This window comes from Fundulus heteroclitus, chromosome 22 (genome assembly GCF_011125445.2).
Source record: "Fundulus heteroclitus isolate FHET01 chromosome 22, MU-UCD_Fhet_4.1, whole genome shotgun sequence".
Classification (NCBI taxonomy): domain Eukaryota; kingdom Metazoa; phylum Chordata; class Actinopteri; order Cyprinodontiformes; family Fundulidae; genus Fundulus; species Fundulus heteroclitus.
In genome coordinates this window covers 26,094,872-26,108,682 of record NC_046382.1, presented here as the reverse complement: position 1 = coordinate 26,108,682, position 13,811 = coordinate 26,094,872, and the positions used below count along the sequence as shown (strand labels likewise).

The 13,811-nt window shown below is 37.6% G+C and overlaps 1 protein-coding gene across 4 annotated transcripts in view; it reads right to left on the bottom strand.

The window, feature by feature from the left end:
- Nucleotides 1-13,811, bottom strand: part of pcdh15a (protocadherin-related 15a) — a gene marked incomplete at its 5' end in the record, with an annotated part of 170,277 nt that overhangs the window by 36,836 nt on the left and 119,630 nt on the right. For all 4 annotated transcript variants that reach the window (XM_036125847.1, XM_036125848.1, XM_036125845.1 and 1 more), the window contains 3 exon segments: nt 47-135; nt 4,474-4,689; nt 9,827-9,954. In XM_036125847.1, coding sequence (XP_035981740.1) covers nt 47-135; nt 4,474-4,689; nt 9,827-9,954 — 433 coding nt within the window.

Genomic DNA, 13,811 nt, shown 5'->3' with positions numbered 1-13,811 from the left:
GTCACATCACTTTACTTTTAAATTTCAAGACCAACTTATGCCTTACCTAATGAGCTCCTCCTTGTTCTCTTCCACTAAAGTGGGAGGGACAGTTGAGACCACAACCTGCATGTCTAACGCGTTGACTACAGAAACCTGAGAAAAGGAGTGGAGCACAGAAGGGGAGAACAAAACAGAAAAAAATGGGACCGTGAGTTAAAAAAGACAACAGGAAATCAAGATAAATTGTGATTTGGCGAGTTATTCATGTGCCCCACTGTGAGGTTGGCCAACTCATTTAAATGATTCTTTTGATGCAGCAAGTCAGAGGCTCTAATTGCCTGCTTGTATTGGTGCCATGCGGCAAACCTTGCAGGTCTATCATTCTGATGCCACAGTTAAGTGCATAGGCAATGGCCTCTGTGCTCTGAAGCCAAATCTCCCATGTGGCTCTTGGAAAATTAGGTTTCCCCTTGAAAATTAACGAGTGCCATGGGTATGCACTCACTGCTCTCTTATATTCAGGCAATGTCCCAGACCCTCCTTCTGTCTCATTAGAGACTTGTTAGCCAGACATATTTCACTGAAACAAAAAAAAGCTTCCCCATGGTCAGAGTGGGAAAAAAACAGACTAAATTGGGGGAACAGCAGAAAAGAAACAGTGGGTGTGTGGGCAAATTATTATAAAAAAGACAAACATAAAGCAATTCATGTGCGGATCATATATTAAGTTAATTCCTATGCTGAAACATAGAAAGACAAGTGGCAGTGGCTACATGATAAAGGTTTTGTATCTACTGTGAATAATTCAGTTGACTAAACTACAAAGAGTTGAATAGGCAAAATAAGATAAAAGACAAAGGTCCTTTAACCAGTTCTAACATTAAAACCCACAGAGCAGCTTGAACCAAGGTGAGCCAAGTTTACCCTTATACATAACCTGTCTATTTGTTCTGGAGAATGTTTTGAGTCATTTTTGAGAAAAGAAAAGTTTGCCAATACTTTTACTTGGAAGTAAACTATTATTCTAAATAGCCAAACAATTTAAACTACATATGTTATACTTCATCTGTTGCGATCTGGAATTCAGGACGATAATATCTATAGGTAAGTTGTTTGGGGTTTTTTGACAAGAAAGCATAAACACATAGTTGCTAAGGCTTTCTGTTCAATTACCTTTACAAATCATTCAACAAAAATCTATTCAAGTGTGATGAAGGGAAAAAAAGTATGAACCATGTCAATGTTTTTCCTACATAAAAGCTATTTCTAAGATGAATGTTACACCAGATGTTCTTACCAACACAAGTAATCCAGACATGCAATGAAATTAAAACAAACTGCTCTATAAATCATGTGTGATTCAGTGGAATAGGTATTAAACACACGAAGAAAACAAGGTGCATTTAAAAGCCTAAAAATCACCTGAAATTCGTCAGTATTTAGAAAGCAATCCTGCTCTCTTTCAGAACAAATTAGTATCAGCTGGTTCAGTCCTCGATGGCCTAAAGAAGGGCTTTCACTACCAAGGTAACTTACAAGAAGCATGGCCTGATGGATAAAAGCAAAGAGGTATTTCAAGGTCTTCGCAACCTGTCTGTTGCAAAATATAATGACCCTAATTCAGACATAAAATGGAAAACAATAGAAATATCTTTGATCGTCCCTTGATAGAGGAAATTAAAGTTAAATTGACAGGAAAAACAGAAGTATGTGGATTTACACAAGGGTAAAAATATAAAATCAGAAAGAATAAGAGACTGTATGGTAAGTCCCAGTTTATGACATAAGAAAATTATACTGTAAAGTTATTAAAATAACAGATTAAAAATACATGTCAAATTGAAGTTCATGCATATTTGTGCATAATACAACAGCAGACTTTTTACAAGAAATTAAAAACCTGTGCAAATAGCAGGGATGTAAGCACTTATTGAGTTTGTTTAGCTCAGTGATGGCTATAAAGTTTTAGGCCGGGCTCACGCTGAATTTGATGCAGATACGAATCCGGCGCCGCAAGGAACCCTGATCATTAAAAATGTATGTGCCCACTCATATCAGCCACGTGCGGTTGTGGGTCCGGTTACCAAGGCAGTGCAGCACAGCAACACATTCCGCAAGAAGAAAGTTTATGGAACGCCGCAGCTGTCCCCGGATCAAACTCCAGAATTTCATCAGCCAAACAGGAAACACGGGTGCTAGACAGGATAATTTCAGGATGAATTTCAGAATAAAATCCCCCCACCAACTTATGCCGACTTGACTAGTGTAAACAAAACAGAAACACAAGGAAACGGAGGGGCTTTTGGAGGATTAACTAGGATATTTATGTGCACAGATAACAAGTTTTGCCAACAGTTGCCACTTTTTAATCATTTATGAGGAACAGCAACAAAAAGGACCACGTGAACTTCTGTTCTCAAGAGCGACCTTTCCGAAACCGGAGCCACAGCTGACCACTGTTTCCCTAGGAGCAGTGTGAGTGGGGGTTTGTGGGAAACCGGAACTGGATCAGGACCGTAACCCGCACCTTAGTCAGCGTGAGCCCCAGGTTACAGCTGCTGGGAAGAAAGATTTGTGATAACGCTCCTTTTGCACCTAGGATGGATGCAGTCTGTCACTGAATGACAGACTGCTCCAGCTCTGCAATGGTTTCCTGCAAAGGAAGGGAGACATTGTCCACCAGTAATGTTTTTGTCAGAGTGCTTCTGTCTCCCACTACCTACACTAGCTCAAGGGAGCATCCTAGAACACACCTGGCCTTCCTGATGAACTTTTCTAACAGCGACACCTCAGCTGTAGATAAGCTGCCACAAAGTCAAAAAAGGTCATCAGGAGCACCTTTTGGAGTCTTTTGCGGTTCCACACATGGCCACAGTATTTGCATGCTACCGTTTGCGTTTTACTTTCCTGCTGGTACACCTGAACTTACCCAATAAAGAATATCTCTATTATTTTCTACTTGTGTTGATATTGACATCTGGTATGACTATTTTTATTAGCCTCATTAGAAATTAACTTATTGAGAAAAATTCTTCAGTCCTAATTTCCTGTGTTTAAAAGATACACTGATGTATTACTCCATATATCTAATTTAACATACATCTTTTCAATGAAGAAGATTACAACATCAATTTCTGGGGCGTATGAAGGCCACATCATGATTGTCGAGAGAATATACTCCGATGATCATGGTAAAAGCAACAGCTGAAGTCAGCATAGTCAAATTCCCATTCAAACAGCAACGAGATGTCCTAAAATGCAAATGTTCCCTGAAACAAGAGTTGCTCTCGTTAAAATATTACCACAACACAGTTTAAATGTGAAGGAAGTACTTTTGGTGCGGAAAGAAAAATCTAGTAACGTAGTTTAATTTTACCAATATAATATTTAGCTATAAAAGTAGCTGTTGGAATTATAAATCTTATTATTAATTAACAGTTGAAATTATGTTATTATGAATGTGAATGGAATTGGGTGTTTGTGCCAAGCTGCTTGTAAACAGGTTTTGTATGTATGCTCTTTGTGTGTTTGTGTTTAGTTGTTTTTGCTACCTATTTAGGACCTTTTCTGTCATATCAACTTATCTTCTGAAAACTGAAAAGTCTAATGGGGAGTGAAAATCCAGTCTTTAGGTGGCAGACATTTATAGGATAAAGGGCTAGGTTTAGGGCAATGGCATGACCTAAGTTTATAGAAGCCAATAAAACGTTCAAGTACGGAAATAAATCTTGTGTGAGTGTGTGTCTGTGTGTGTGTCTGTGTGTGCAACGTTTGCATACACTGTATGGATATGGTATGGGGTTTGGTCCCCCACAGATAACAGGAGCAGCTTTCAAAGTTCACTGATGAAGACTGAAACTGGAGCTGCACTGCACAGGAGAGCCCCCGCTGCAACCAAGCCAATGGCCTTCACCACCCCCTCACTGGCTGCAGCCAAAAAAAAATTAGGCTGCCCACACCCAGCAGCGACAGAATCATGTTCTCATGAAATTCCCACAAAGCCTGGGGAAAAAATCCCGCCCAAACACAGCAACCACCATCTGCCAACAACATCTTTTTAAGGTGAAGAACGGCAAGCTTAAACTGTGCAAGTTAGTAATGGCAATGAACCCGAGGCAGTTCTCAGGACTTGACAAATACCAGTTTATCTGATAAAAACCTAAGAGACGTTCTACAAATGTTTTTAAGTGTAGTTTTTTTTGCTGCCTCATGTAGAATAGGACTAAATGATTCTGAAATGCAAAGTTCATAGCCTTTCCTCTGTTGAGGAGTTTGCCATGTATCATTTATGACTGAACGTTCTGCGATCTTTGGTGATTTTCAGTGAAATCTATAACGTTTCCAATTGATTTGAAAAATACCCTGAAATTCCACTTGTACAAACAAATCAGTGTGAACACCAGTGGAGGTTTTCCTGTATGAGTTTGACATAACTCATCAATAACATTGGAAAGCTCCAAATCCCACAGAAAAACTAAAGTGAATACTTACCACAACTTCAGCACTGCTGCTGAAACCTTTCCCGTAGTTATCAGTGGCAATAACTTCAAACTTGAAGTAGGACCTGCGCATGTTTCGAAACATGATGGCTGACTTAATGATTCCACTGTAGGCCTCAATGACAAAGCTGTCCTGACCCTCTGCTGTGGGAGGTATAATTAGGCGGTATGCCATGGCGCTGAAGTTTCCAGTGTCCTTGTCAGTGGCCTGTAATAGCAAAGCAGCATGTAATAATGAATTAGAAAACAAATTATAAATCATTTCAAATAATAATTATAGAAGAGTTCAAATGACTATGTTGCATTAAGTGCACTGACTTCTCTTAATAAATACCTAGCATGTGCCAAGGTGAAATAGAGCCCTTATTAATATACCTATCCATTCCCTGCTAGAATACCTGTAATGTCTACTGTGACAAAGTCCAATTGGCATGGTGCAACAGTATCTTGCTGGTATTTATTAGTAACAAATCCCAATTCTTCTCCAGTGACATTGTGTGGAGCCAATTAGTGCTGTGTGCCTGACACATGGTGTTGCTCAGGTAGGGTAGAGTGATTTTTTTTTTTTTTTTCAGAGAAAACAGCAGCCTGGTGAATGTGTGGAGACTGAACCAAAATGTTTGGCCACACAGCCTTACAATGAGTTCACATTTAGCTGAAAAATCCAAAAAGCAGGACGTATGCTGTAGATTTTGGGGAGTTTTTACTAATGGTCTTTATCGTGTGTGGATATATATGTTGCATTACAGCAATGTTCCTCAAAGGATAGTCAGGGAGCAGAACTGCTTTACTCTTACATAATCCATTCTAACTCAATGTATTTTAAAAAATAATCATGAATTGTATTCCTAAAAACACTGTATTTCTGCATTTCTGAATCATGAGTCTTAACATATCAGTATCACTTTTACCTTGCCCTTTTCCATTTTTAAAAGCTTTCCTTTGAACTTGTAAGTGTTGGTGTTGATATAAATGGATTGATCATTTCAGAATCACGCTAATTACTGTTTCTTTCTTATTTCTTTGTCTGACAGGGCACGCCAGCCAGTTTTGTGTAGAAAATAAAGTGGTTTGACATGCAGCAAATAATCCTGATCTACCTTTTTATCTTTCTAGAGCACCAGGTGTTAATTTTTTTAGCTGTTGTCTTTGTGGCTTGCTCATATATGTGTATATATATATGTGTGTGTATATATATATTAGGGCTGGGCAACGATTAAAATATTTAATCGCGATTAATCGCCCTGATTAATCGCGATTAATCGCGATTAATCGCATTGTATTTACAAACTCCAAGAATGAATTCAAAAGTAGTGTAAAGAGCACTTTTATTTTAATGTTCTGCTGCCATATGAACAAAAGTGTTGTAACATTTGTAGCACTTATTTTATACTGGATATTTTCAACCCATCTATTGAATTTAGTGCACTAGTTGATCTTTTCTTCATAAGAGAACAGCAAGCACTGCAGCCAAAATATGGCCTTTTTTGACCTGCTGTATATTAGCCAGTCCCTAAGCTTGATGTATCATGAAACTGTTGACCTTTTGGGTTTTGTGGTTTTTATTTTATTATTACAATTAAATAATAATAATAATAATAACAATAATGTTCAGTGTTTTTTCGCTAATCCACCTCTTATATATTTCAATCCTTATGTAATTTTGTCTGTGTTGTGTGCACCTGCCTGTTGCTTTAATCCTATAAATGTCCCCGTCGTGGGATAAAAAAAGGATTAGCTAATGTTATCTTATCTTAAATAACACTTTTTAATATATGTACTGGGTTCTTTCAAGGTCTTAATTACATGTTATGTGTGGGCTCCAGTAACATCCATCCATCCATCCATCCATCCATCCATCCATCCATCCATCCATCCACTGATCTACCTGGATGTTCCCTGGAGGACTGAAACGCCTCAGTCAGAGACGTCTGTGGGTCTGTCGGGGCAATGACAGAAGTTTCGTCTCCTCTCTCCGTTTCTGGGGCTCGACGTTTTCATGTTTTTTCACGTGCTTAGATAAATTTGTTGTGTTTCCACTGAAATGAACCGGCTTTTTACAAAACATACAGCTTGATTTCATTTACGGTATTAAAATAAAGCCAAACGGTGCTACTTCCCCGTTCATGTTTTTTCGCTGCTGCGGTCTCTCTCAGCTGTTTGTGTATTAAGTTTGTGTGAGAGCTGAGTGGGCGGGCCAGGCTGAGCCTGCGTGCTGATTGGCTGGCGCCGCTGAGCCATGTACGAGAGGGGAGGGGGAGCGGGAGAGTGCTGCCGTGACAGCGCGCAACATGCGTTAATGCGCGATAACATAAATATCGCCGTTAATAGTCTAATGAATTAACGCGAAATTAACGCGTTAACTTGCCCAGCCCTAATATATATATATATATATATATATATATATATATATATATATATACACACACACATATATATAAGCAAGCCACAAAGGCAACAGCTAAAAAAATTAACACCTGGTGCTCTAGAAAGATAAAAAGGTAGATCAGGATAATTTGCTGCATGTCAAACCACTTTATTTTCTTTCAGATCTATATACAAAATTTTGCCATCGAGGACTCAAAACTGATCAGGCACTGAGCTGAGATGCATCAATTTTTAGAGTTTGTGTGGGGTGACACTGATAAATAGCAGCAATCTATTTTTTTTCTCCTGCAATTTTACCAGAAGGGGATAGGTAGCAACGGGTGCAGTCCTGAAGAAAGGAGTGCATAAATCAACACAGTCAGATATTCTCACTGGGGTAGATTTTACCAAATATTTTACCCACACTACTGATAAAAGGCAAACCCTTAAAGGTTTTATGGACACAGTCTAAGGTGCTAAAAGAAGGGCATCAAGAATAGGTGCTTAAGGTATAGGAAACAGTTAAGTCCTTTGTTAATGACGCCGTATAATAGAGCTTGTTGCAGAGCTTGTCTTGCTTAAGTGCAACTACGTATCTGTATTGTTAATAAGCAGAGGAGTCACAAGGGGAGCTGTCCACAGTGATTTGCATGACCATGAGTATGCTTAGTTTTTGATTAAAAGCAAGTTTCACACAGAAATACAGATTTATAGGATAGATTTAAAATTTTTAATTTCATTTGTAACTTAAGTACACACCGCCAAAATCAAGCACTAAAAATCCAATTACAACTTTGTATGCTTGTCAATGCTTGTGAGATTCTTGGGATCGAAGTGAGAGGTAAACGTTTCTTTTTATTACTTATATCTTCAGTAATGATCCAGTGGAGGAGATAAGAATTCAGCTTTGTAACTAGGGTAAATCAGTAATAAACACTGGCGCTAATCCCAAGTTAAATACCGCAAAAAGAAGCTGGTTCTATTGCAGCACTACAAATACATAGTCATCAAAAGGGTCTCAAAAGGTTGTGGGGAATAAACAATGTTTTTAGAAAGCTTGAATAACTCCTTTCATGTTTAAGTTTAGGGTTTATACATGATTATAATACAGTTAGGTTATCTTGAGGCTAACTGTTACCAAACCACAAATAAATCTTGACAAGTGATGCAGATTTAATAGAGATTTGTTGTTTTACTTTTCTGTTTGTTTTTCTGTCAGAGGAAGCACCCAAAATATATCTTGGTGATGTGTGGATCAATAAAACACTCACAGGCTGTCAGAGTATGGACATTGGCTATTTTGTGCTACAAATATTTTACTCACTGATATCTATGTTATTTCTGTTTTGTTTTTTCTTCTAATTTTCTTCTGCAAAAGGAAGCTTAGTCTATACCACTTAAGTAATAAAAGTAAGAAGAATAGAAATTTTCTGTCAAAAATGTAAAATTGTAAGAAATTCAAATGTATTTGTACCAGAAATAGAAATAAATCCAAACACCATTTTAAGAAAAGTTGAGAAGCATTAACCAAAAAGTTTTACATTTCAGTTTCATCAGTTTGTTCTTACAAATAGGATCTGATTCTTTTTTTCCTTAATTGCAAACTTCTTATTTAAACATCTTTATCTTTAATTTAAATGTAATGCTATGTCTTGAAGATGGAGGACAGGAAAGCAAAACAGGAAAGTTTAAAAGAGTACAACAAACTAGGATTCTCTCAATAATGCAAAAGGAAGGAATTCTCGCCTGGCCCTAGTCAAAGTACTCAAAGTTTCCCAGTAGAACATTGCCCTAAGTATTACACCTTCTCTGTCAGATTGCATTCTTTACATAGTGTATTCGGGTGTTACATGGTCCCCTTCTATGTATCCATTCACTTACCAGGAGAAATTGTTCCATTGTATTCCAGTTCTAATAGTTAAATACCCGCTGGCAGTGCTTTCACTGGGGGACAGGGGTCAGCATGATTAATACACTGACTGGGTGCAGCCTTAAATACATCAAGTTATGTTTCAATCTGTATGTTGACCTCTTTAAATCAGAACCAACTTATTCAGCAGTTTTTAATCACAATTTCGTCCTTTTGAAACTTGCTCAGATCCAGATCCTTCCTTTTGTTTCTACTTCTGACACATCAGCTTTGAAGACAAAATGTGTACTTGCTGCATAACATTTGTCGAATAATTAGTGTTATTCACTTCATGTTGGTGATCAAAACGTTATGCTTGATCATAAAAATTGTAGAGTTTTAGTGATGTAATCATATTATGACAGAATAAAGCAATATGTAATTAATATTGTTTAAAAGGGGAGTGGTGGCCTAGAGGTTAGAGCATTGCGCTTGGGTTTTGGAGGTTCTGAGTTCAACTCCCAAAGACTGCCACTCTAGGTCCCCCAGCAAGACCCTTAACCCCAGACTGCTCCCCGGGCGCCGCACAATGGCCCACTGCTTCCCAAGGGGATGGGTTAAAATGCAGAAGTGAATTTCTCCATTGTGAGATCAATTATTATTAAGTAATCCATAATAAAAAGGTTTTAATAATTTTAGTCTATTGATACTGCCTAACATATCAACTGTAGTAAACTGATAGAAGTATAGCATAGAAAACAGCATTTAGGAAAAATGGCAACATTATGTAAGAGAACAGCCAAAGCTTCACAAGCCAAGTCTCAAAAAGCACACAGCCATATTACAACATATTACTGTTATTTTGTTGATGTCTATGGAAGACAAGATGCTAGTGGCACATGCTAGTGAATAACGTAGACAGCACAAAGAGCAAAACTGACAGATGTAGCCAGAGTTAGCGGAACAAATTAAAACTTTGCAGCGTGCTGCTGATTAGGTGAATTGACACACCAATTTTGCCAGGGGAGGGAACCATGCACGGCTGCTTCAGTCAGTCCCCTCCACGTATGGTTGCATCAAAAGCCTGGCTAATTTAAACAGGAGAGCAGATATTTTTCTGTTTTCTTACCACTATTTTGAGGACAGAGCTGAATATCTTGGTGTCTTCAGTCACACCGCCTATGTAGAGCTTCCTGGAGAAGACGGGAGGGTGGTCATTTTCGTCCTGTATTTCAATGAACACCTTGGCTGTATTGGCTGCAAAAGTGGAAACAGTAGGATGCATTTAAATAAAGTTCTGGACAGATTTTCACTTCAGATAGAAATGCAGCTCTGATTTCCATTTCTCTTAGTTAACGTGAAACCAAACAAAGTTTGGCAAGGACCGTGTGTAACACCAGTTTGAGTGAGTCACTGTATTTCAAGTGCCTTACAAGCCAGGTTTGCTGCACCCTCATACATTTATAAATGAGAAAGATTGGCAAGGAAAGTTTCATCTTTAACAGCCAGAAGCTTATTCAGTCATGTGGGCCATAGATGATCAGATGCTGCATAATCTGGCCCTGAAAATGTCAGATCAGAGTAAGTTCATCTTTTCCCAAGACTATTCTGAAATTTATTATTTCATGAAAAATAACCCAGAAAGACTTTTTTCTTTTTCTTTTTAAGAAAACCCCATCGTCACATTGTGGTAAAAAATCTTCCTTATTTTACACTTTTAAAGATGGCAGCTTGACCACTTGTGAAACAATTTATATTCTCTTTGAAATTGTGGTGAGAAATGACCCTTGCTTTCCAATAAGATAAAATGTAATATTTGTATGAAGTATTTTTTATCTGACTATGATAACCTTCTGAAGTGCTTTTATAAAGTGCCTCAAAAAGGTATGGATACTCTTTGAACTTTTTCTCATTTTGTCATATTACAACCACAAACATAAACACATTTTGTTGGTATTTCATGAATATACAAAAACAAAAAAGTTTACATGGTTTTCAAGCAAATTAGTAAAACAAATCTTAACCCCCTTGTATTGCAATTACTGCAAGTATTTTGGGGTTAGAAACATATAGAATTTTTTTTTTTTTTTTTTTTTTTTTAAATAACTCAAGCTTGGATGGAAAACATCTGTGAGTGTAATTTTTCAAGTCATGACACAGATTGTCCAATGTTTTTAGGCCTAGACATTGACTGGGTCATTCACATTCATATTCTGTGATTCATCATGGCTGAAAAGTGTTCTGAACTTCTTTTTTAGTGACAGATTCTGAGCCAAACAAACCTCTAAGAAATTATTCAAATGTGATGCAATCTGGCCTTCTAATGAACTGTTTTTCTACTTGTAGAGTATTATTACTGATGAGATAATATGCCATGACAACACATGTGATCTAACAGTGTAACAGGGACCCATTGTGAACATCAATGAGAATAATAATCTAAAGGGTTGTAATTCAGCACAGACAGTTAAAGGGAACATGGTAAGTAGCAACATGGCAAAAATATAGGAAAAACCTGCTTTAGAGCAATGCCATTCTGCGCAAACTTTAGAATTTAGCAATTAATATTATAACAAGCCTCTTGACACCATACATCTTACTCAATGGAACATGAACTGCCCTTTTTGTGAGGCTTGAAATATTCATCCCCAGTGTGTTGAAGGGAGAAATAAAATGCACAGAATGATAACAAGGCTTTTTTTCCACTTAAGCAATAGTCAGCACACATAAGGACTGTGCAAAATCCCTCCAGGTCTGCAGGTTTTGGTAAACACAATGTCAAGGACTTCTTTTCTGTCAGGATACAAACAATGTAAAGTCATCCTGCAGTGAAACTAAGGATGCATCAAGGGAATTTGAACAAAAAAAACAAACAAAAAAAAAGCACCGCGTTAAATTACACATCTACTGGCTGTAGTGTGAATCACATATGGTTGGGGCTTAAGGGGATGAGAGAAGAGTGAGTTTCTCTCTTATTCTTCTCTTTTTGCTAAAGTGCCCATATTCCCCCAAGACTTTTAAACATAAATACAGCCAGTGCCCTTCCCTAATTCACTTTTACACACTCATAAACGCATGGAAAAAAAACAGGCCCACTAAAAGAAAGGGTTGCTTTGAAGCAAGTTGGAGAACATTAAATGCTGTGTTCTCGTCTAAAGAACATGACATGAGTTATATTCACACCTTACAATAAATAAAAGAGTGTATACTGACAGTATTACAACCCGGACTGTAGATTAGTTCTACAAGGTAAGATAATTTTACCGGCCCAACAATGAACCAATGGTGTGAGACTTAAATCAATTAGCCACATCACTGAGATAAAAGCTGTTCTTTATCATGAAGCCTCTACACATGGTTACAAGAGTAACAAGAAAAAGACATCTAACCACTTGAAAGCTCTCTCTTATGTGTGAGACAAGAGCCCTCTACTTTCAGTTTCTTATGGTTTGTGTGCCTGACTGGTGTTTACTTGTAATTACGGTCATTAGGATGTAAGGGAGGAGAAGTGGGGAGGCAAGAAGAGTAGGCCATTGATTATTTGTTGAACCTGGTTTGTAGGCAGTGTTTCGTTCGTCATCATAGGGAACTTGTATGTCAGTAAACTGGCCATTAACTTGCTTAATGAAAATCTAGATGGAGTAGGGACATAAGAGAACGTGTTATCTAAATTCTTTTTGAGCTACAAACAAAACAATTCCACAAGAGCATCTAAAACACACAACCAAGTATATACAAAAATCTCCAAAATCATCAATTTAACACTTGAGGACAGTCCACAGCGCTTTGGGTGGTCAGCATGACTGGAAAAGCGCTATACAAGTTCAGTCCATTTTACCATTTTTTTTTTTACAAGGGGAACAAGTTAGTATTCTAAAATGTGATATTCTTAGGCTTGCAGGTACATTCCAATGAATTTGAATATCTTTGAAAATGTCATTAATTTCAGCAGTTCAGGGATTTTAAATACTCGTTACAAAAACAGTGATTTCAGGTCCAAAGATAAGCTTTTTAAGACAGAAATGTGTGTCTGCTGAAAAGCATATCCAAGCACTGTACAGTATACAGACTCAGTATTTGTCAGTGTTCCTTCTGAATGAATTAGTGCATCCAGGCCACGTTGGTGCAGCCTGTGGCACTGCTGAGGTGTTAGGAAAGAGCATGTTGCTAAATTAGTTGGCGTCGGTACAATGGCCGTTATAGCCCATGTCCTGGAAATGTCTAAATGTCTTGAGTGTGTTTATCCCTGTTGCCTGTGCATTTTTATTTACCACAGTTCTTCCTTCCATCCACATTACCATTAATGTGGATACAGAACTATGAAGAGCCAATGTCTTTACCAAATAACTTTTGGGATTTACCCTCGTTGTGGAGGGTTACAATGACAGCCTGATGGACAACTTTCAGGTCAACACTCTTCCCCGTGATTTAATGGTCAATAACATGGCATATGATATTTATCTATTAAAAATAGATCTTTTTATTGGTTTTATGATGCATTTTAATTTCTATTTGCTGTAAGCCATAATTATCAAACTTATTACAATTGCACACTGGAAATATACCACTCTGTGTGTAATAGATTTATATAATGTGGGAGATTCTCTTAAGACTTGTACCAACCCAAAAACAATGCCCATTTCAACAGCAATATGGGAAACACAGCCCTCCAACTAACTTTCTTAACACATTTGGCCTTAAAAATTGGAAGCACAAAAGAATAATTGATTTATTTTCTTTCTTATGAATAATCTTGTACACCCATCCCCTTAGAGAGACCAAAAACATAAATTAGAAACAGATAAAGAAAACAAAAGCATGAAAGAAGGTTAAAAGCAGTGTCAGGTGAATATGGTTTATAGTTCTGCATTAAACAAACCTTCTGCAGTAGTCTGTGCTGTTGGTACTAACTTAAAACCACACCGAATTTTTCTAGTTCACCTGGATGGCCCGTCGAAAATAATGTGCCAAGAAAAATATCTCACAAACTCACACCAAATGACCCATCTCACTTCTGTGCTATGTCACAACAAAGTGTGTCATGAATCTGTTCTAGTTAGAGACACAGTGCTGGTACTTTTCTTGTTTCTTTCTATTTTGTGGTGTGTGTGGGA